General features: G+C 43.6%; 1 protein-coding gene across 8 annotated transcripts in view; it reads right to left on the reverse strand.

The window, feature by feature from the left end:
• Window positions 1-12,025, reverse strand: part of LOC149750504 (uncharacterized) — an 81,812-nt gene extending 69,787 nt beyond the window's left edge. For 4 of the 8 annotated variants that reach the window (XR_016392920.1, XR_016392919.1, XR_016392916.1 and 1 more), the window contains exon 1: window positions 10,502-12,024. Coding sequence is in view for 2 of the 8 variants with exons in the window: in XM_089910037.1 (XP_089766163.1) it covers window positions 10,502-11,561 (1,060 nt within the window). In the remaining 6 variants the exon portion in view is untranslated. Of the gene's footprint in view, window positions 1-10,501 lie in introns of all 8 variants that reach the window. The other 4 variants (XR_016392921.1, XR_016392918.1, XM_089910039.1 and 1 more) reach the window with 2 other exon arrangements.
• Between the last annotated feature and the right edge of the window lie 10,351 nt (window positions 12,026-22,376).

Here is a 22,376-nt window from a genome sequence, read left to right on the forward strand (position 1 = left end):
CTTGTTGTACCACAAAGTAAAGACGTCCTCAAAGACCACGAGAGTCATATCAAAATGATTCAGAAGCCAATTTAAAGAGTCTCCTACAGGCCAAAGATAATTTGAACTTCAAAAGAAATAACTTCAAAGGACTATAAACACATGAATTGTGCTAAAATCTATGAGCCCATAATGATACTTTTAAAAAAACCTCATTGGTCTTCTTTGGAAGATGTTAGAAAGTCAACTCATAATTCTGAACATTATTTAAAACAGAGGGAACAAAACTGAGCATTAATTTTCCTATATCCCGAGGTAACCAAGTAATTGATGTGGAAAATTTCTTCTTAATAGAAAAACTCCAGCTAACAAATGAAGAAGGGATGATAGAATATCATCATTTTTCAACTGTTTCTGAAATAATACATCTAAGCAATGGCCAAAGTGGTTTTTGAAGGGCCTGGGGAAGCTTTATAATGGCAAGGTCAGGCTGACAACACCTAAATCCACCAATTAGTCTTAACCTCACAAATACAGAAACAAGAAGGCCTCCTGATGTGATATAAGAGGAAGTACAGAAGAACACTTTCTATGAGGTACTCTTGCCAAACTACCTGATCAAGCTTCCAGTCTAGATCAAACTACAGGAAATACTGGAAACTGAAAAATACAGTGAAGAACACTAAGAAAGAAGATGCAATCGGCAAACTACAGAATGCAGGGAATCCTATAGATTAAATCCCTGTTTCTTTAACAAATAAACTGCTAGGGGAGAAAAAGAAGAGGGAAAAATAGAGAAAGGAAGCCTATAAAGAAAGACGGGGACTACCCTGGTGGCGCGGTGGTTAAGAATCCACCTGCCAATGCAGGGGACACGGGTTCGAGCCCCGGTCCGGGAAGATCCCACCTGCTGCAGAGCAACTAAGCCCGCAAGGCACAACTACCGAGCCCACACACCACAACTACAGAAGCCCGCGCACCTAGAGCCTGTGCTCCACAACAAGAGAAGCCACCGCAATGAGGAGTAGCCCCTGCTCGCCGCAACTACAGAAAGCCCGCACAGCAATGAAGACCCAACGCAGCCAAAAAAATAAAAACATAAAAATAAATTAAAATAACATAAAAAAAAGAAAGACGGATGCATCTCTCAAGTGTGAAACAAATTAATCATTAAAAAAATGTTTGGGCCCACCAGGAAAATTTGGTTACTGACTGCATACTTGATATTAAGAAATTATCGTTAAAAGTTTTTAGGAATGATAATGATATTGTGGTTATGTTAAAAGGAAAAAAAGCTGTTATCATTTCGAGATATAATCTAGTATACACAGACAAGATGACATAAGTGTCTGTGATCTGCTTCAAAGAGAAACAGTAGGTGAGGGGAAAGGAATGTGTGTGTGGTGGGAAGGGCAGCGGGAATGGCGAAAAGACAACTGCCCAGGAGTTGATAATTAAAAGCCTGACTTTAGAGTCAGAAGGCCTGGATTCCAGTCTCAGCACTACCACTTGCTGGCTACAAGACCTTGGTCAAGGTCCCAGAGACCCTAAGCCTCAGTTCTTCTTTATCCATAAAGTAGAGGTAACAGTCGTAGGTTCTTCATAAGGTTGTCGCAAGCATTAAAGACAATGCACGTAAGGTACTTAGCACAGCACCTGGGTACAGAGTAAGCACTCAATACATGTTAGCTTTTATTGTTACTATTGTCAATTATTACCACTGATATTCAAGATCACGAAGCTAGAGTTAGGAGGTGGTGGAAAAGGGATAAAATTTGCTGAATCCAAAGCCCACACTCTTTCCAATACATTTATGATGCTGCCCCCATCTCCATCCAGGGTCTCTCACTGGAGACTGAGGACAAGTAACAATTCACTCTGCAACAAGAGTCTCTATTTCTACCACAAACCTTTAATGACATTGCTACTCAGCCTGGCTTCTGCAACTAGCCGTCCTTTGTCACAATGTTGTCACTCAACGTGTCCTTACTGTGGATGGCTCCTCATCTGGTGGAATGTAAACACTCAAGTGTTTTAACCCCTTTATAAATCACTATGCACAATCATAAATTCACAATGATTAAACACTGTGTTATTTCATCATCCTCCCAAAACATGGCCTCAGGTTTTTACTGCACCAGGTACTGGCATAAATTATATAAGGCAAACCTCAGAATCCTGACATATAAAACTAACAAAGTGATAAAACTTCAAACTTTGCATGCAGCATGAATATAAAAATAATACTAAGTACCTATATCTTGTTATCTCCCATAAGGTAAATATTTCCACTTCTATTTAATAATAGAATTACAAACTCTGAGAAAAACTCTTCAATGCCATTTTACTTCATGGAACAATTCTAAGCACACACCAATTCTTGATCCGTCCTCTCTTCCTGACACCACCTGCCTGGTTCTCTTGCTTCAGTGAGGAGCCTGCACTTTTCAGTCTCCTTCACTATCCTTTCCATCCACAGCCCATAAGAGTTGGTGTTCCCTGGAACTCATGGTTCAGTGTTTTCCTTCTATAATATTTACTTTCCCTGGGCAATCTCATACAAAACCATGTAGCTACAACTACCACAGATTCAAAAACTCTCTCTCATTCATTCATTCAACAAATATGTGCTGGGCCCCAATTGTGTGGTAGGTGTCCTGGGGACACTCTCTGTTCCCCTCCAGTCTTTTACCCACACTCACAAAGGAACCATCTATCATGCAAATTATATGCTAAACAAATTATCTCTCCCCTGTTTACAATCTCTCAATGCCTCTTATTTTGGGCAATGAGTCCAAACTATGTACTGTGAAGCCTTGCATGGTTGATCAGTCTTATCTTGCATCGTGCTGCAAGATGCAGAAGCTCCAGCCACAATGACCCACATCCACGTTTCTCCACATCACTGTGTGTCCTCTGCTGGAATGCCCTACTTCATCTTCCATCTGCCCCCAAATCCCTTTATCCACAAATGCCAGTCTGTGAATTAGTCTATGAATCCATAGTAAATGAGGAAAAACAGTTAGCAAACCAATGTTGGTCCCCCAGTATTTTTGGAAATGTCAGCAATACCCTAGGGGACCCTTGTGCAGCTTTCGAGTGTCATCCAGAATACTTCCTTCTCTGTGAAGCCGTCTATGACTTCTTTATGTTGGAGAATCGTATAATTCATTGTCCAAACTGGGAGACCTTTGAGGGCAAAGGGGGTGCATTAATAACTATGTTGAACAATGGGCACAGACCAGGACTGTCCCAGGGAGACAGGGTGCCGGGTCAGCCTACCTCTAGACAGAGTTGGCTGCTTTCTCCCCTCAACTTCCAAAGCACCTTGACTCTTTATTTATGACATACCATGTGCTTGCCGATTCCCACACTTGTCTGAGAAGTCCACAAAGTCAGGGCCAGGCCTTCTTATCTGTATCTCCAGCATCTTTCCAGTGCCAGGCACAGAGATGACACGAAGTATCATCAACAAAAGTAAATGTTTGTTTAATATATTATCTAAGAGAGTAAGAGAGATTAGATGCTTTAACCTTGGGCAACAAAGGAATTAAACAATTCCCATTATCTTTTCTCATTCCTGAGAAACTCCACTTCCTCATTTGGTTAAAGAGTCTTAAATGAGAGCAAGGTCTTCACAAAGAAAAATTCTAAGCCTCAGACCAATGACCAGCTGTCAATCAACCAACAGCTGCTTATTCAGCATGTTATACTCTTAAGGCCCAGTGGGCACGACAGAAGAGCTGATAATTCGGTGGGGTGACAAATAAACATAAATGAAGACCAAAACTAATAATGAAATAAAATAAACAACAAATAAGTGTTGCAGGAGTTCGTGGAAGCCAAGGGAGAAACCACTCTGGTGGTCAGAGAAGACGCTCCCTGAAGGAGAAGGGATTTGAACTGAGACTCGAGAAATGGCTTGGACCCCAAGAGAAGCCACTGAGGGAGGAAAGCTCAAGGTCGGGCAGGGGTGGGTGTTCGGGCGGCCACCAAGGGTAAGCAGAGCGTTTGTTTTGGGAGCTGTACCTAGACTGTCATGGACTCCTGGCATAGAAACCAGAACATCTGAATTTTCAGTAGATATTAAACAACTCAAAGAGGTTCCTGGATTCTCACCTCCTTCCTCAAAATAGTAATAGTATCCGCCTGAGACACAGAGTTAGATATTATGTAGCTTATTCCTTTATAACCTTTTAATTGTAAGAACTGTTACAAAATTATCTTAGGAAAATTGCTTTTGGCAGAACTTTCAGATAGAACTGCTGAAGTCACCCCTTGGCATGTATTAATTATCTATGTCTTTGAAAAGTTCTCTCCAAACCTCAGCCTGAGCCTGCAGCATCTCCTTACTCTACATCTGGCCTTTCAATCCTCTCCTGAAAGAAACTGTACTGTTGATATAGGAGCTCCCCTGCACTGTCAACGACATGTGTAGATCTCTTTGTCAACTGTGGGGTTCAGGGAGAAGCTTTTAGCTGTGCCTGTGATGATACACACTGCATCTACTGGATGGTTGAGTGGGTGTCACCTACTCCACCAGCATCTGTGATGATGGGTATGAAAGATGCCCTCACAATCCAGCAAAGACCACCAACCTCTCATTCTCCTTCTTTACCCTGCTCAGGGAAAAACATGTCACCAAGTAAGGTAGAAAATGTCCTAATGTAAGGTGTAACAATAAGCTGAAACTACTGCAATAACCACTGCGCTCAAATAAAACATAGATCCATCAAAGAAAGGGAACTCTTACTTAAAAACAATTGTCCTCGTTTAAAGCACCTTCTTCCAAAAGCCCTGGAGCACTCAGGATATTGCGTAACTAGTGCTGGATCCACTTCTGAAGCACGGTTTTGTAAAAAGAGCATAAAAAGAGCAATGTAAGTTCGTATGCCATGAGTCAATAGGCTGTGTTTTTCCAGTAGCAGTCCTCTTTCTCCCACTGACCCTACTGGTAGGGCCAACAAAGGTTATAAATTTATAAGGGAAAGCAACAATGTTAGGTCTTAGCTAAAGAATCCTTGCTTGGCAGAAATGTGTCTAGTGAGCTTATAAAATGTTCATGGAGAGCAGTAAAACCACCACAAATGAGAAAAAATTTGGTTCAAATTACAGTAATGTTTATTTAACCAACATTCATTTAACCAACATTTATTTAACCAAAGGAGAAAAAAATAAGGTACTGAGGATGAAATTAAACAAACCATTCTACCTCTGTGATTAGTAAGTAGATTTGGGTGTACAGGAAAGCCTTTCAATGGTGCCATTATGAAAATCTCTGAAATGCTTCTCAAGATATGTTGTCCAATCTTTAAAAATAACAATAGTCACCTAGATATTCCTTTATCTATTATCCAACATAGGCTGTAATAGCTAAGTGAAGTGAAGAAGCAAGTGCTTCAGCTATGATTAAAGGGCTTAAGAGCCTTTAAAAGTCAAAAATATTGTGTAATCAAAAGTGAAAACAAAAGCAGAAAGATCCCCAAACTTGGGGGTGTTCTAACTCCATTCTTCTAAAGGTACAAAGCATGTATGCGGACTTCAACTCATGAATGCTAAACACATCTGCTGAGGTGGCGTGAGCCTGTGAAACAGGCAGAGGCAGGCATGTGCTGGAAGATCTGAGGGCTTGATGGAGAGAAGTGGGTGGAAGGAATAAGGGAGGTGTAGGGGGCAAAGTAGGACAAGGCAGAGGGGCCCTGAGGGTAGAAAGGAGAAGTGGCTGGAAGCAGAAAGTCTACACTTGAGCACAGAGGTGGGAGGAGTCAGAGGGAAAGTGGGCCTGGAGATGCGGTTCAAGTACTGGAAAACGTCATTCGGAAACACACAACCCAAGTCTTGCAGGCAAAAGTAAGGTGGTGGGAGAAGAAGGAGAGCCTATGGATGAAAATCTGTGGGACAGAAAAACATGGAAACACTTCAGAAAGGATAGGTAGATGAAAGGGACACTTGGCAAAGGGGCAAGGTAAAAGGCAGCCCAAGGAGAGCGAACAGATGTAGGGGCAGAGCCACAGAATGAATGCTGGCAGGTTGAGTGTGCTCGCTGCATGAGACAAGTCTCAACTTTGCTTGTTTTATTTTAGAGGGACCAGCAGTGAATACCAATTACGGCTCCCTTGAGAAAATCCAGTAAACCAAGAGGTGGGGCTACCTGTGAGCTTCCCCAGGACCTCTCCCCGACTCCCTGATGCAGGCATCTTCTGGGAGAGACCCCAGCATGGAAAGCCCTGAGTGCTATGGCTGCAGTACAATGCCAAGTAAGACAAGGGTACATGAAAGAACTCTGAAAACCATAAAGCACCCTATAAATAGGAAGCATTGTTATTCACTGAATGCCTCGGACAAAAAAAGAAAGACCACAATCAGTCACAATCACGAGTGAAGAAATATTTGTCAAATACGGATACTATCTATATTCCAAATCGAGATGACCCTAACTAGAAATTCCTATTTGAGAAGACATTATGCTTGGTATGTTTACTTTCCTGTCCAATACCTCTCAACATTTAAAAACCCTACCTGAGGCATAATATGGAGCTCTTGATAAACTATCCTACTGATTTATTAAAATGGAAATCCGCATCTAATGCATTTCCAAGGAGGTTTTTGACACATTACAGATCTTAACTAATTAGGTGAATTCCATTCAATTCAATCACTCATTGAGTTACTCCAAGTGTAAGGTAGTGTACAAGCCGCCATGGGGGTTGCAGAGATGAGCAAAACAGTCTGCCTCTAACTACCTAGTTCGGTTAGTTAACCTTCTCAGTTTCTATTCAGATTGGGGCAGCTGCATCTCCTCTCACAAGTATAGAGAGAAAGCAATCTTGACATTATGTGACTACCCTACAAACTAGGAAATGCATTTTCCAGGAACACAATGAATTAAAAAGGAAAAAAAAAAAAGGACTTCTTTTTTTTTAATTATTTTTTTTTTTGGGTTTCTGCGCGAGGGCTTTCTCTAGTTGTGGCAAGCGAGGGCCACTCTTCATCGTGGTGTGCGGGCCTCTCACTATCGCGGCCTCTCTTGTTGCGGAGCACAGGCTCCAGATGCGCAGGCTCAGTACTTGTGGCTCACGGGCCTAGTTGCTCCGCGGCATGTGGGACCCTCCCAGACCAGGGCTCGAACCCATGTCCCCTGCATTAGCAGGCAGATTCTCAACCACTGCGCCACCAGGGAAGCCCAAAAAGGGACTTCTTAATACCTGGTGACTGCGGACACTGCTGTGTGTTCATTTCCATGTTCATCCTAGCCCAGTTTACGTGCAACCACTCTTGCCCTGACTGCATAACCACAGCACGTCAAGTTGTTTCTTGTTGCAATTGTAACTTGTAAAATTAAACTTCAGAACCAAGGGAGTCAAGCAAAATAATTGCCTACTTTAAAAATATGTATGTATATAATTTACATGTCACTTTAGATAAGCTCTTGATTTACGATCTCTTCAAGTCACAACTGTCACCAACTTTAAAATACAGTTTCAGTGTACAATTCTCCCTGCACACAGGCCCTATCCCTGTCTTCTCAGTTTTCTAAGTATTATATATTGATCTATTGCAATCTGCCTTTCATGGATTTTTTTTTTTTTTTTTTTTTTTTTTTTGCGGTACGCGGGCCTCTCACTGTTGTGGCCTCTCCCATTGCGAAGCACAGGCTCCGGACACGCAGGCTCAGCGGCCATGGCTCACGGGCCTAGCCGCTCCGCGGCATGTGGGATCCTCCCGGACCGGGGCACAAACCTGTGTCCCCTGCCTCGGCAGGCGGACTCTCAACCACTGAGCCACCAGGGAAGCCCCTGCCTTTCATGTTTTAATGAGAGCCTAAGTAATCACAGCTTTTACTTCTCCCAAGCTCCAAGGCTTCTAAAATTCCAAAGAAGGAACATAAGATGTCCAAAAATGCACTTGCTTGTGCCTCACAGGGTTCCAAATTCTATCGATAAGTTCACGTGAAGCTGGTGATACTTATCACACTTAAGACCCTCTGTGAATAATCTCCTGCCCTCTCCTTTTCTAATGGGTGGTGCCATGATTCTTTCTCTCCAACCTGGGGCATCTCATTCCCTGACAGAAAATAGCTAGAAGAAAGGGGCCACAAGGAGCCTGGAGCAAGCCACTCAGGATGTGACAGTCAAGTCTTGCCTGGTCAAAAATCCAACACAGTGCTGAGGCACCATCAACCTGGAAATGATATTCACAATGGGACACACCACCTTCCTCCTGGGTAGAGTTTCTGCATCAGTCACAGCAAATAGTGCCAATTAATGAACAAGCTTTTGATGTATACCCTGTGATTCTTCAAGAAGCTCAAACCACTTCAGCTGTGGCCTATTAATTCCCAGAAATCCATGCTAGATGATAAAGTGACATCAGGGGTGAGAGGGTAAAGGGTAAATTACTAGCCAATAAAACAAAATTATCAGCTCTCTCAACCACTGAAACTGAGTCAGCTGAAAAGGGAAGCTAGAACCTCAGGATCCTTCTAGGATGAACTTTTCCTCCCTACCAACCAAGTCCAGTTTTTCTTGGGAAAAATGCCCGAATGGAGATAAGCTTGACAACAGAAGCACCCCACTCCTTCGCAGGCATCTGCTCATCCAAGTGCTGAGTCCGCTTGTCTTTGTCGCTTTTCCGAGTAGCCCTCTGGAGCTGCTGGTTCTCCGAACCCAGTTTGCACAGCAGGAAACACTAAGGGAGGTTACATTTCAATGCTGCATTTCTGATCCGTGAACTGCTAGTTAAATGCAGAGATAAATACACTCAGCTGTCCTATCACTGGCACTTACTATTTTATAAGCAGCAAAAGAAAAATAGATAATTAAGTCTAAATTAATTTCCATGCCTGATCAATGGCATTTCCAAACAGCCAACACAGAACATGTTCTATTGATCCTACAATCCAGCTCTAGAAGTATGAAAAAGGGGGGGAACCCCCAGATTGAGCATCTTGAACTTAAAGACCCTTCAGAAACATCACCTTCTCCCCCCAAGAAAGCTAGAGTAGCCCAGGCCCACTCTACCCATAATTTTTTTCGATCCTGGTACATCCCAATTCTACCAACTGAAAGCTTATTCCATTAGGTAGAAGGTGAGCCCAGCCCATGAAGTAAGGAAGTGTTCATAAGATCTGTCTGTGTAATGAACGTGTCATTTCCCCAAACTGCCCAACTGTTTCCTTAAAAAAAAAAAACTATTACATGGAATTTATGGTGTCAGTCCCCCTCCCAAAGTCTGAGTCAGAGTATATGTGTCTTTAGTGAAGTTCTGGGTGACCAGGGTGTATCACTTTCAGACTTGCTCCAATAGCTGAACTTAGGGCCGTCTTCCAGCCACGGTACAAAATAAGCAACTATCTATTTTAAAACAATTTTCCTACCTCACATGCGATGGGAGATACCTCATACACAGGTCGTCAACTTCCTACTGGAAAACAATCATTTCTATCGCAAACTGTGTTTGTCACCTCCCAGGATTAATGCGTGTTTATGTGTATATATTTTTATCCTTGACCGTGCAACTCTTGGAGCAGAGAAAGCCACCCCAATTTTTACCATCGTGCCTGAGACAATTCAGAGCTTTAGAAGAGGGATGAATGGGAGATGAAAGGCTCTAAGCCCAGGGGCTTCTCTCACACAAACAGTAAGTAGAAAAAAAAAAATCCCTCCGAGGAGGGGGTGGGGGCAGGGTGGAAGACCGGCGAAGGACGTCAGGCAACAAACCAGAGGCAGCTGCGGCGGCCGCACTTCGCGAACTGCCTGCAGAAGGGAGTGAAATCTTTCCCCAGTACAATAACCAGGCACCCTCTGGCTGCCTCGCATGGGCACGAATAATAAATACATCGAGGTGGGCAAATCGCTGCATCGAGACAAGTCACCCCAAAAAGGTCAAAACTTCAGAAATCCGGGGGATCACGGCACCCACATAAACACATCAATCAGTCGGAGCGGGAGAAGAGACTCGGAGATTTAGCAGAGAATTCTGAATTTTCCTTTTTCTTTCAAGCTCTGGCTTGCAAAGTACGGCGGCTACAGGCAAAGCTCGAGAGGAGCAGGAAAGGCTGAGGGCGGCGGGGAGTGCGGATGGGAAGGGAGGGGAGTCGAATCCCAGACACCCAGGCCTCAATGTGACGAAAGTCGTCAGCAGCCCCAACCGCATCCCAACCCCTCCGCCCCGGCCAGCAGACGCCCCCAGCAGCTCCCCCCAACCCCAGCTTCCGTCCCCGCCAGCCCCGCAACGGCGGCGGCGGCGGCGGCGGCGGCGGCAGCGGCAGGAGCGGCAGGAGCAGCGGCAGGAGCAGCAGCAGCAGCAGCAGCAGCAGCAGCAGCAGCAGCAGCAGTAGCAGCAGCAGCCCCGGCCCGGGCCGCGCGCGCCGGCAGCGCCACGACCGCGGCTCCCATCCCCGCCGCGCGGCAGGCACCCCGCAGGCCTCCCTCACAGCCCACCCGGGCGCGCCCGGAGCGGAACCCGGGCGGGCTGCGCCGCCAACTCCCCCCGCCCCAGGTCGGCGTGGGCTCACGCTTACCTTGGGCGCTCGCGGGGGGGGCTGAAGGTGGTAAGCCTCCCGCCCCCCGCCCGGATCCTCCTCGCTTGTTTTCTTCCTCCCTTCTCCTCCTCTTCCTCCTCCTCCCCACAGTGAGTCCGGGTCTCCCCCTCCTCCCAGACGCCGGGAGTAAGAGCCGAAACCCCCGAAGCCCGGCCCGCGTGCGTGCGTGCGGGAGGCGGCGGCGCGCGGCCAGCTCTCCAGTAACTGAGCGCGGCGCGCGGCTCCTAACTAAACTGTGAAAGAAGCGGCGGCCGCTGCACGGAACGTCCCCGTGGGAGTGGGCAGGGAGCAAGCCGGAGCTGGTGGGGAGCGAGCGAGCGAGCGAGGGAGGGGACCTGGAAAAAGGGAGGGGGAGGGAGGGAGGGGACCTCCTCGCCCAGTCACTCACTCGAGGGGCGGGGGCAGCCAGACACTCCCCCACCGCCGGCCCCTCCCCGCGCCCGGCTCCCGCGCGCGTCCGGCACCCAGCCTCGCCCCTGGGAACGGCCTGCGGAGGCCGCGAGGGTGCCGCGCACCCCGGAGAAAGGGACCAGGAGAGCGGGGCTGCCAGGGCTGCAGAGAGGGAAGGAGGGTGAGGACGGGCGTGTGTGTGTGAAAGCTGCGTCCTGGGCCTGACACCCGGGCGGTGGCGTGGAAGCCACGGGGCAGCTCGGAGGCCGGGGCGGCCCAGCTTTGCGGGAAACCGAAGCCAGCCCTTGGGCCCAGCCGCGGGGCTGCGCCTGCTGGAAGCAGAGGGAGGGAAGGCCGGGCATCCTCGCCGCGCCGCGCGGCCCCTCCCTTCGCTGGACCGGCGGGCGCTGCCCAGCGGCCCCGGCCCCTGCCCCGCTACCCTGCCCTGGAGCCGCGGCGCCTGCAAGATGAATGAAGCGTCGGCCACTGGGCAGAAGCTGCACTGGGGAGGGGAAGGAGACACCGCCTGAGACTTTGCGCCTTGCGCCCCCTCTTTGCCCCTCCGGCCTCTTGGGACTAAAGGGCGGAGGCCGCGCCTGCAAGGCGCGTTTGGGATGATTGGGGATCCACAAAGATCGCCGCCCACCATTTTACCTGCTCAGTTTTTTGTGGACACTCACAAGAGATCAACCAGTTTCTCACCCTCTGGGAGAAGGTATTTTTTCTTCTTTTCCTGGGCATACTGGGTGTTTCGTGTGCGCCCTGAATTGATCTTTCAACATTGATAGTGGTTGGATGTCTTTTGTGTGGCTTCCCCGCGCTTCGCTGCTCCTGCATTGCCCTAGACACGTGAGGAATGCCAGGCCTCCAGAGTGAGGACACCCAAGAAAACAAAAGGGGCAAAAGATCCTCCCTGGGTCCCGTGGATTACACACAAACCGAATCATTTCTTACTTTGGGCCAAGATGAAGTTGGAAAACAGGAAAGGACACATCGGAGCTGTGACAGTGATGAGACAGTTACTTGAAAAGCAAATTCATAATTTAGTTTAATGAAATGAGTTAATAACCCACCCATAATGTCTAGGAAGTTGGCCTTTTTGAGCAAAAAGAAAAAAGAAAATGGTTTTCCAGTGTGTTTACTTTTTTAATTTGAAAGGCTGGTATCACATTGTTTTTGAAACTCCTTTGTATTCCATTTTTTTTAATTATCCATATTCTCGTTTATTTTTCTCTTTGGAACCAGAATTCTTTGTAATCTGGCTTCCTGAAGAGGAGTGGTTTAGAAGAGCTGGTAGGCTAATTAGGATTCCAGTCAGGCACTGCAGCCACCATCTCTGTTACCTTAGGTGACTTGTTATTTCTTTCAGCCTTCCTTCCCTCATCTGTAAAATGGGATTGGTGATACTAGTTCCTATCTCATAGGCATGTTGTCAAAATAAAAGGAAAATAAAATGAGGTGGCAATGCATATAAAAAACTTTGTATAATGCCTGACACATGGTAAGAACTCAATAAATATGAGCTGTTCTTTCAAATATATAGTTTAATCCCAGATTTGGTAATTTGGTAGACTTTTTTTTTTTTTTCTCTTTGCCTTCCTTCTTAAAGTTGGGAGTGAAAATCCATCTGCTGGGTTTATCCAAATGTAGTCAACATTTCTCTGGGGTTTTTAGGCCACTCCTAAAAACCTCCTATGGTAAGATGAAAGAAGTATATCACTAAGATGTGTGTGTGTGTGTGTGTGTTTATTTACATATAATTCTATATAAAAGGATGCTTGAGGATAACCAGGTTTTTCTCTTTCCCCAATTCTCTCCTTCCCTTATTGTTATTTGAATAGACCGAGCTCTATAAATGTTGAGCTGTGTTGTAATCTATCTTTTCAGGGCTCAGAACAGTGACTGGCACCATAGATTTCTTGAGAGCAAGGCAATGTAGGTCTCCTCTGAATTGATATCCTCAGAAGTAACAGAAGGCCACAGAGCAAGCACTCCATAAATGTATAAGTTTACAAAATCCATACTATGAACTTTTAAAGCAAGTTTTTAATTATTCAAAATAATACATGTTCACTGTGGAAAAATTTCAGAAACTCAGCCAGGTATGAAGGAAATAAAAATCACCATAATCCTACCCTCCAGAGAGAAGTACTCAGTAAGTGCTTCAAGTATATCCATTTTCCCTTCATTTATTTCACTATTATTCAATCAGCAAACGTTTGTTAAGAACCTAGTTTAGGGACCAGACATCTTCCCAGGGCTGAGAACAGGTGGTATGTTGTGTTAATTCTCACTAGAAACTACTCCTTAGAAGCAACATTTTATGTGGTAGTAAGGTTCTCAGGATAGTCACAAAAGTCCATGAAAGGAATCCCATAATTAACCTATAGTGCTGACCAGAAACAATCCAGGTTTTGTAGGGTTTGAATCACTTACAATTTGGGGAGCCACTTTCCAGATAAGGAAGCTAAAAGTGCAAAAGGCCCCTGGGAAAGGCTCATGTGAATAAGGTGTCCTGGAACTTAAGCCCTTTTTGCCTCTCAGTAAACCCTGTTTGGTGCTGGTATTTCTGTAGAAATTAACTGCTCTGATAAACTTTTTTTTTAATGTGAACATTCATTTCTCATTTACCTGGGATCCCTGGGGCACCTTTCCTTTCTCCCCCAAATGTGGAGGACATGGGAGTGGAGATTCCCATCACCACCACAACCATGACACACACACATTTTCTTCCTTTTTTTTGTTTTTTGGGCCTTGCCAGGGGGCATGCAGGATCTTAGTTCCGAGACCAGGGATTGAACCCTGCAGTGGAAGCTTGGAGTCTTAACCACTGGACCGCCAGGGAAGTCCCCTGCACACACATTTTCTTGCACGTAGCCACAGCAGGGGCAGTGGGGCCATGGGGATTTGGGTAAGGACTGCAGAAGAGAGGGTAGGAAGGGTACAGTGGGGGGGGGGGGGTGCAGGCAGGATGGGCCTCTGAGGTGCTGGAGAGGCTTAGGTATGTACCCTAAACCAGTGGTCCTCAACCTTTTTGGTACCAGGGACTGGTTTTGTGGAAGACAATTTTTCTGGGGGGGTTGGGGCAGTGAGGCAAGCAATGGGGAGCAACGGGGAGTGGCAGATGAAGCCTAGATCACTTGCCAGCCGCTCACCTCCTGCTGTGCGGCCCTGTTCCTAACAGGCCAAGGATCGGTACCAGTCCATGGACCGGGGGTTGGGGACCCCTACCCTAAACCACACAGCAAGAGTTGCCTGCACATCTGTTTGGTCAGCACAATCTAAATCTACTATACATTTATATTCGACTGTGCTAATTACTTCACCCCTCTGTGCTTATGTATCTTCAAACACTCTAAATACAATTTTCAAAAAAAAAAAATCTCTTTTGCCCAGAAAAGTTAAGTTTTGACCTTCAAAGGCACTTCTTTCATAACTGATTTTCTTTTATTTCTAAAGCTTTAACTTATAAATATTTGGCTCTATAGAACCATTTATAACACATAAGTTTGAAATTTTTGTTTCTTATGTTTCTTTTAAGTACAGCGTTATGGATTGAATGTTTGTATCCCCGAATTCATATGTTGGAGCCTTAATCCCCGATGCTGGTGGTATTAGGAGGAGGTAGGCCTTTGGGAGATGAGGTCATGGTGGGGAGCAGGAGGCCTCATGGTGAGATTAGTGCTCTTATAAGAAGAACCCAGAGAGCTCTCCTCCACTCCGCCTCTCCCCACCCAGAACACAAGCAAACCGGGAAAAGGGCCCTTACCAAGAACTTGACCATGCTAGCACTTTGATCTCAGACTTCCAGCCTCTAGAACTGTGAGAAGTAGATATATCTTGTTTAAGTTACCCAGCCTGTGGTATTTTGTTTTAGCAGCCCAAACTGACTAAGACATATAGGGTCCCTTTACCATTGACTGTAAAAAAAGAAACCAATGAAAGTACAGGTTGATTGAATAAAAGATAGTAAAATCTATACACTGCTGCCTCCTATAATTTCTCATATGAATTTAAATGAATTCAATTTATGTGATTTCTTTTTTCTTTTTTCTTTTTTCTTTTTTTTTTTTTTGCGGTACACAGGCCTCTCACAGTTGTGGCCTCTCCCGTTGCAGAGCACAGGCTCCGGACACACAGGCTCAGTGGCCATGGCTCGCGGGCCCAGCCGCTCCACGGCACGTGGGATCTTTCCAGACCGGGGCACGAACCCGTGTCCCCTGCATCGGCAGGCGGACTCTCAACCACTGCGCCACCAGGGAAGCCCTATATGATTTATTTTAAAAAAGCTTCCAATCTGGTTAATTTTTCTGAATAATCAAGTCAAAAGTAGCTTTGGCAGGATTATTCAGAAACAAGTGATCCTAAAATAAGTACTACTCTGAAATGTGCTTTCTTTGTACTCGCTCCATGCAATAACAGCTGACACTGATTGTCTGCTGTGTGGTAAGCATGGTATTATGTAATTCATAATGTACATGAGCTAACTCACTTCATCTTCCCGGCAAAGCAATCAGAGAGATATGAATATTATCATCATTCCCATGCAGATGTAGAAATGGAAGCACAGAGGGGTGAGGTAATTAGCACAAGGCCAAGATTGATTTTCACCAAATGCCAGAGCCCACACTCTTAACTGTTGGAAACATGTTTTCTCTTCAACCTCTCCCACTCTTATACCTCAGTCTAACTCCTACAATGGCTGAAGAACCCCAGCCTCTGAGTTTCTGAACCTTTGGAAAATCCATAGTTGCCCTCACTTGCTGAAATTTTACAGACTTATACTACTGGGGTCCCTCCATATCTTTATGGTGGCATCAAGATCAGTAGCTATTGATTTGAGACTAGATAGTTGTGTGTGTGTGTGTGTGTGTGTGTGTGTGTGTGTGTTTAAATGTTTAAATCTTCTTTGGGGGTACCACAATGCACATTACCCAGGTAATGGACCCAATAAGCAGTTGTGGATTGAGTGTTGTTTTTGTATTTTTTTTAATAATGGTTAATTCTAGTGACACCACACAGCTCCTTCTGAATGGTTGGGGCTACATCAGAGCAGGGAGTTTAAAGTCAATGCTAACAACTTGCTAATGGTTCTAACTGGTCTCTCAAGTATGTGTGAAGTACTTTGAGTAACCTGCTTTTCTAGATAGGAAAATTATGATTCTTACATCTGTTTTTTTTTCTTCCTCTGGTTTCTCCTTAGGGTATGTATTTTCTTTATTTCATTTTCAAAATTGGAGTAGATGAAAACACGGACCATAGTCACTTGGAGCAGGAAGTGTTAGGAATCCATGACCAAGGAGTGAGATTCAGCCACAGGTCAAAGAGAAGAATGGAGCAGAGGGAGGGGAACTCCCGGTACCTGGGAGGGGTCGGCCAACCACCACCCCCCACCCCCGCCCCCAGGCTGTCTGCTTCCTCTCCTTCTTGTTTCATGGCCTTCTCCAGATAGCGGAAGTTCGCTTTCCAGCTTGGAGCCCCTTTTCCCAGGTCACACAACAGCTCCACCACTGTGGGTGTAACAGATGAATCTCCAGACGCTGAAGTCATTGGTTCTTACTGGTATCCACTAGAGTCCTATCTTGCTTCCAGCTTTTATGTGCTAATAGTATTGTTATTTCACGTGTTGGTCTTGTCTCTCCAATCAACTGTAAGCTCTGTGAGAACTGAAGACCTTGATGTTCCTATAGCACTCGAGCCAGACAGTGGGAACTCTATACAGCCTTAGGAGTAAGGGTTGCTATTAACTTATTAAGTCACTATGTGGGCTCCTCTTAGTGACAATGGAAAGGAAATATTGACATCCAGAAACTTCAGCAACTGTGATATAACCAAAGGAATGTGGCTAAAGTAGAAAAGGAAATTGTGTGCTTGTGTGTGCGTAAGTGTGGGTGTGTGTGTGAAAAAGAGAGAGTAAAAACAGAAGCAAACAAAAATTTTTCATCTCCATCTCAACTTTACCTCTTTGAAAACCCCCTCTCTTTCCCCTACTCCCTTTCAGAAAGTGAAACAATATTGAGGAGGTAAACATAAAAAGTTGCAGCTTCCTTCACCATAATTAAGCAAGAACCCCTAAAAAAGCTAATAAGTCATTACCTCTCATTACACTGCAGTTCAAAAGCTATACTGGTTCTGATGTTATGGACTGATTTCAGATTCAATTATTGAGAATTAAAGTTTTTATTTTATTTTTCTGTTACAAAGTGTTAGTTTCTTTTTTATTTTCAGTTGAGATATAATTGGAGAATTAAAGTTTTTACAAGTTAATGGAAAATATTGCTGTCATTGAGATATAAACAACCTACTCTTTTCAGATCATATTCTTAAAGGAAAGGAAAGAACTGAAAAATTCCAAAACAAGTGTTTCAAGTGGTTTTTGGGTGTTAGTGTATATCAAGCAGTTTTCTAATCTCCCTCACATGTTTTAACTGATTTAAGCCCCCCTGCAATGCTATAAAGGAATAAAGTTATTAGGAATATCTCCATTTTCTAGAGGCGAGATCTGAGGAACAGCAAGGTTAAGTAATACGGCCAACACCAAGCTTACCCCAACTAATAAGTGACAGAGCTGGGGTTTGCTCTTAGACCTGGTGCTTAGACTACACATTGACGATGGCCACTGGGCACAGAAAAGAACAATTTTATCTTCTGGAATCTGCTGGATGATAGGTAGCCTCAGTACACTTTCTGTCTTCTCCAGAGTGGTCTTTATCACTTGCGAGGGGCCAGAACAAGAAAAAAGGATTAACCCTGTCAGGCCGTGACACCTGCTGGCTATTCAGAAGCTTCCTGTGGGTTCTTCTAGCCAGAAGACTGTTGACAGAGGTAGGAGATTACAGCGCCAGGGTGGCTAGAAGGCTTGAGACATGATGACGTTTCTATGCTTCAGCATTCAATTTAGTTAAATCAGTCCTTAGTCCAAAATACCTCTGTCGATGAACAGCTGTGCCTTATTCAGAACGCTCAGTGTTGATGTAAGGTAAGCATTAGCATGAATATTTAAAATGCTTTCACCAGTTTGAAATGGTGGCTTTATTCTTTTCCTCCTTTCCTCCTTGCTTAGTTCTGCAACCCCAGTCCGGGCCTCAGTCCCTCTCTGCTGGACTCTTAGTCAGTCACCTTGGCTTCAGACTCTCTGGTTGAACACTATCCTTGTTGCTGTCAGAGTCCCTTCTCTAAGGCACAGATCCATTTAGCTTACATGCCTCCAGCTCTTTGATGGTCCAGAATGAATTCTAAACTTCTCCATCACGACACAAAACCTTCCATAATTTAGCCTCTGCTTACCTTTCCAGGCCAATTCTCAGTTCCAATCGCTAACTGGATGGATGATGGCCCAGCTACCCAGCTGATTTGCTGTTTCCCATTCCATATTCTGCTGTGTTCTACCCCTGTGCCCTTGCTCATGTCCCTCTGTGTAGACTACTCAAACCCCTACACATATCAAGAGCTTGCCTCTCAGCTGATCCCAGTATTCTCTGCCACTCACTAGCTCTGTCATGTGGGGAAGACATCTTGACCACTGAGCCTCAGGTTCTGCATCTGCAGCAGAGTGACCATACTATGTATACAGAGAATCAGAAATAAAGGCCTGGTGTTTGGCACACTTAGCTATTTGTAGATGGCTACTGTATTATCACTTGTTCTCTGTGGTATGGCTTAGAAGTCATTCGTTCTGAGAAGCTTTCCAAAGTCCCCCTTGTCAGAATTGAGCTCTTCCTCCCCCACTTCCTATTGAAGTTTTAGGGTTATTTTAAAGACCTTTGAGATTTGGTTTATTTGTTGTAGTACTTAACCCATTCTGACTAATACATGTCAAATACGTGTCTTGCAAATTGTACAATTCAGTCGTTTTCAGTATATCGACATGACTGGGCAACCGTCACCACTCTGTAATTCTGGAACATTTTCACCACCTCAAAGAATAGGAGGGTTCCAATTTCTCCACATCTTCACAGACACTTGTTATTGCCTGCCTTTTTTCGTGTGAAGTTGTACCTCATTGTAGGCTTGATTTGCATTTCCCTAATGACTAATCATGTTGAACATCTTTTCATGTGCTCTTCTCTTGAAGCTTGCTTATAATTTTATGATGGCAATTGCTATAGCCAGCACCTGGTTACCCTTTACATTTCCTATAACCTTTTGCTGAAAGCTTTGTAAATGGTGGGGCTCAAATTGTGTTTCATGAATGAGTTATTTATTCCTAAAATCACCCACTAGGTATCCTAATATGAACTGACTATGGAGAGAAGAGAGAGAACAAAGAACGTATGGAGAGGGCTTCCCCGGTGGCGCAGTGGTTGAGAGTCTGCCTGCCAATGCAGGGGACACGGGTTCGTGCCCCGGTTTGGGAAGATCCCACATGCCGCGGAGCGGCTGGGCCCATGGGCCATGGCCGCTGAGCCTGCGCATCCGGAGCCTGTGCTCTGCAACGGGAGAGGCCACCACAGTGAGAGGCCCGCGTACCGCAAAAAAAAAAAAAAAAAATGTATGGAGAAAAGGATAGAGCAAAAACCCCCAAAGAATACAGTGCCTATTATTCTGAGAGTATCCAAATTACATGTTAAATAATACTTTACAGCTATTAAAGATATCCTGATATTTCTACCAGGTGATTTGCTTTCATTGCATTTTCCCCTCGATTAGTTGGGCAGATTCAATAAGGAGGTATTATGTAAAAATTAAAACTTTTTGGTTTTAAGTGAGAGAAAAAAAGAATTAAACTGGAAAATGTAATTTTCAACTCATGATAATAATTGAGCACAAGGGCTTTGCTCCTTCAAAGGAATTTTTAAAAATAGGAGGAAATTTGTAACTATCTGAGAAATTCAATTAAGATGCTACCACAATCCAGAAAAATCTAAAAAATATTTGTTAGATACTTTCTTTAAATGAAGTGAGACCCATTTGAAAGAAAATAAAGGCAACCCTCAATCTGCTAAATGCAAAAGCAAGACCCAAGGAACTAGAAGAAGGAGTTTGTGATGGAATCTCACTGTCACCCATGCAGAGAGGCTGGAGCTAGACTTGCCAGGGAGTAGTGAATCATCCCTACAAACCTCTTGGAAGTGTACCAAACAGCCAAGTGCAGAGTCAGATCCCACTGCAGTAGTGCTCAGGGCCAGGTGGTAAGGGAGATACTGGAGAGAGAGCCTAGCCCAGGCAATGGTGGGCTACCCCACAATGGGCAAACTCCGCCACTCAGTAGAAGGCTCCCACTCACCAGGGCTGCCTGCCTTCCTTAGAGATCCATGCTTGAGTTTCATGTCCACCTTGTCAGGTTACTGCTCTGATTGGTATAAACTGGTCCCCTCTTCCTGTGCTGAAGAAAGTGGTGGTGTTTTAGTTAGGCTTTGTTCATTGTAAGGAATAGAAGCTTAATCATACTAGCTTGAGTTGGAGGGACTAGGAAGAATTACTGTAAGACTTTAGAAAGCATCATAGGAAGCAGAGTCCTTCTGGAAATTCAAGAACAGGAACCCTATAATGATTAGGCCTCGTGGACACCAGGGTAAGGAGCCACAGCAGGAACCCACAACTGATGGGGTTCCATACTGCTCCTACATGTCTGCCCCACTGTAAAGAATTGTCATGCCTCCTAGGAGTTCTCACCACAAGGAAAATATTTTTTTTCTTTTCTTTTCTTTTTTTTGGTATCTCTGTGAGATGATGGATGTTAACTAAATTTATTGAGGAAATCATTTCACAGTATATGTAAGTCAAGTCATTACACTCTGTACCTTAAACTTATACAGTGTTATATATGTCAGTAAAACTGAGGAAAAAACAATTGTAATGCCAGTAAATGAGAATGATATTATTATTGGTGATATATCAAATAGACTCTAATTCATATGTACACCAATCACAAATTTAAATATTTTATGAGTAGTAGCAATTTACTTTTCAAAATACCACACAGTAGTTCACAGTGGCTGAGATCCACTGTGGTCAGCAAAAGAGAAAGGCTGGTATATTTCCCAAAGTAGAGAAATGGATAGGCCACATTCTTTGATGGCAGTGCAGTAAAACTGGAAATGAATCAAAAGGAGATTTTTTAAACCCACAAAAATTTAAAAATACTATCCTTGTGTGTAATAAAGATGAAAATTCAAATAAATGGGAAAGGCTAGATTATGCTATAAATAGTGTTGGAACAAACTGGTAACAATTTGCAAAATGACAAAATTAGATTCTTACCTTGAGAAATATATAAAAATAAATCCCAGATGGCTGACATTTTTAAATGTGAAAAGTAAAGCCACTTTTATATTCTTTTCGGTAGGAAAATAAATAAATCATAGGTAAATTTTTATATAATCTTGAAATAGGTAAGGCTTATCTAAGCAGAAATCATAAATGAAAAGATCACTAGTTTTGAATGCATGAAACAATTGTACATTAGAAAAACATAAACAAAATTAAAAAGTAGATGACACATGGGTAATATTTGTGATATATTTGATAGATAAATGGTTAGGTCATTAATATGTAAAGAGTCCTGTAAAACAATAATAAAAATGCACAAATTTGATAGAAAACTGGTCAAGGATGTGAAGAAATAATTCATCAAAGATGAACTATAAATTACTAATAAAATAAATAAAAAGTTAAATATTACTAGTGTTTAAAGGAAATAAATTAAAAATATGATGCCATTTTCTCCCTGACAAGGGTTTTTTTTTTTAAATACTGTCTTTAGAGTTAAGGAAGGTTTAGGGAAACAGGTACCCTTATATGCCACTGATAAAGTAATTTATCAATGTAGATCAAAAGCATTAGAAGGTTGCATGCCCTTTGCCTTAGCAATTACTAGCCTTCTAGGAATTTATCATAAGGAAATATTCAGAGATGTATGCTAACACATACCGTGCTAAGGAGTTTTTAATGATATGGGTAAATGTTTGATACATTATACTATAAAAAAAGGATATCAAATTATATGTTAGCAAGATCATAAAAAAGTTAAAAGATATACACATATGCTCTGAAAAATATTAAAATGTTAATGATTTCTGTGGTAGAATTTGGGGTGATTGATTTTAAAATATATTTGTTCATTTTTCAAAGAGCACATTTTACTTTTATAGTTAGAGAAAAAGGGTATTGAAAACAGTCTACTCCTTTAAGAATCTTTCCCTAAGAACAATTAAAGAAGTATAGCTATTGGGACTGAAAACGACCTTTAAGATTTTTAGTTCAAACCCCCATTCTGCTCACTGCAAACTCATTTAGCATTTATACTATAATTAATACGTTTTGAGATTGCTCTTTTTTCTTTAGGTACATACACATATACATTCATATATATGTATATATATGTATTTGTTTATCTAGAGTTTTCAGAGGAGTGTCGTACAAATACAAGACCTTAGTGGACAGGTAAAGAGACAGTGTTCTAAGGATGTAAGGATGAGGGGAAGGAGTGGCTGGCTATTTTAAGTCTTTGCTCCCTGGCAGG

This window comes from Delphinapterus leucas, chromosome 1 (assembly GCF_059928025.1).
Source record: "Delphinapterus leucas isolate spDelLeu-1000000601 "Yukka" chromosome 1, BTC_Dleu_Yukka2, whole genome shotgun sequence".
Lineage (NCBI taxonomy): Eukaryota > Metazoa > Chordata > Mammalia > Artiodactyla > Monodontidae > Delphinapterus > Delphinapterus leucas.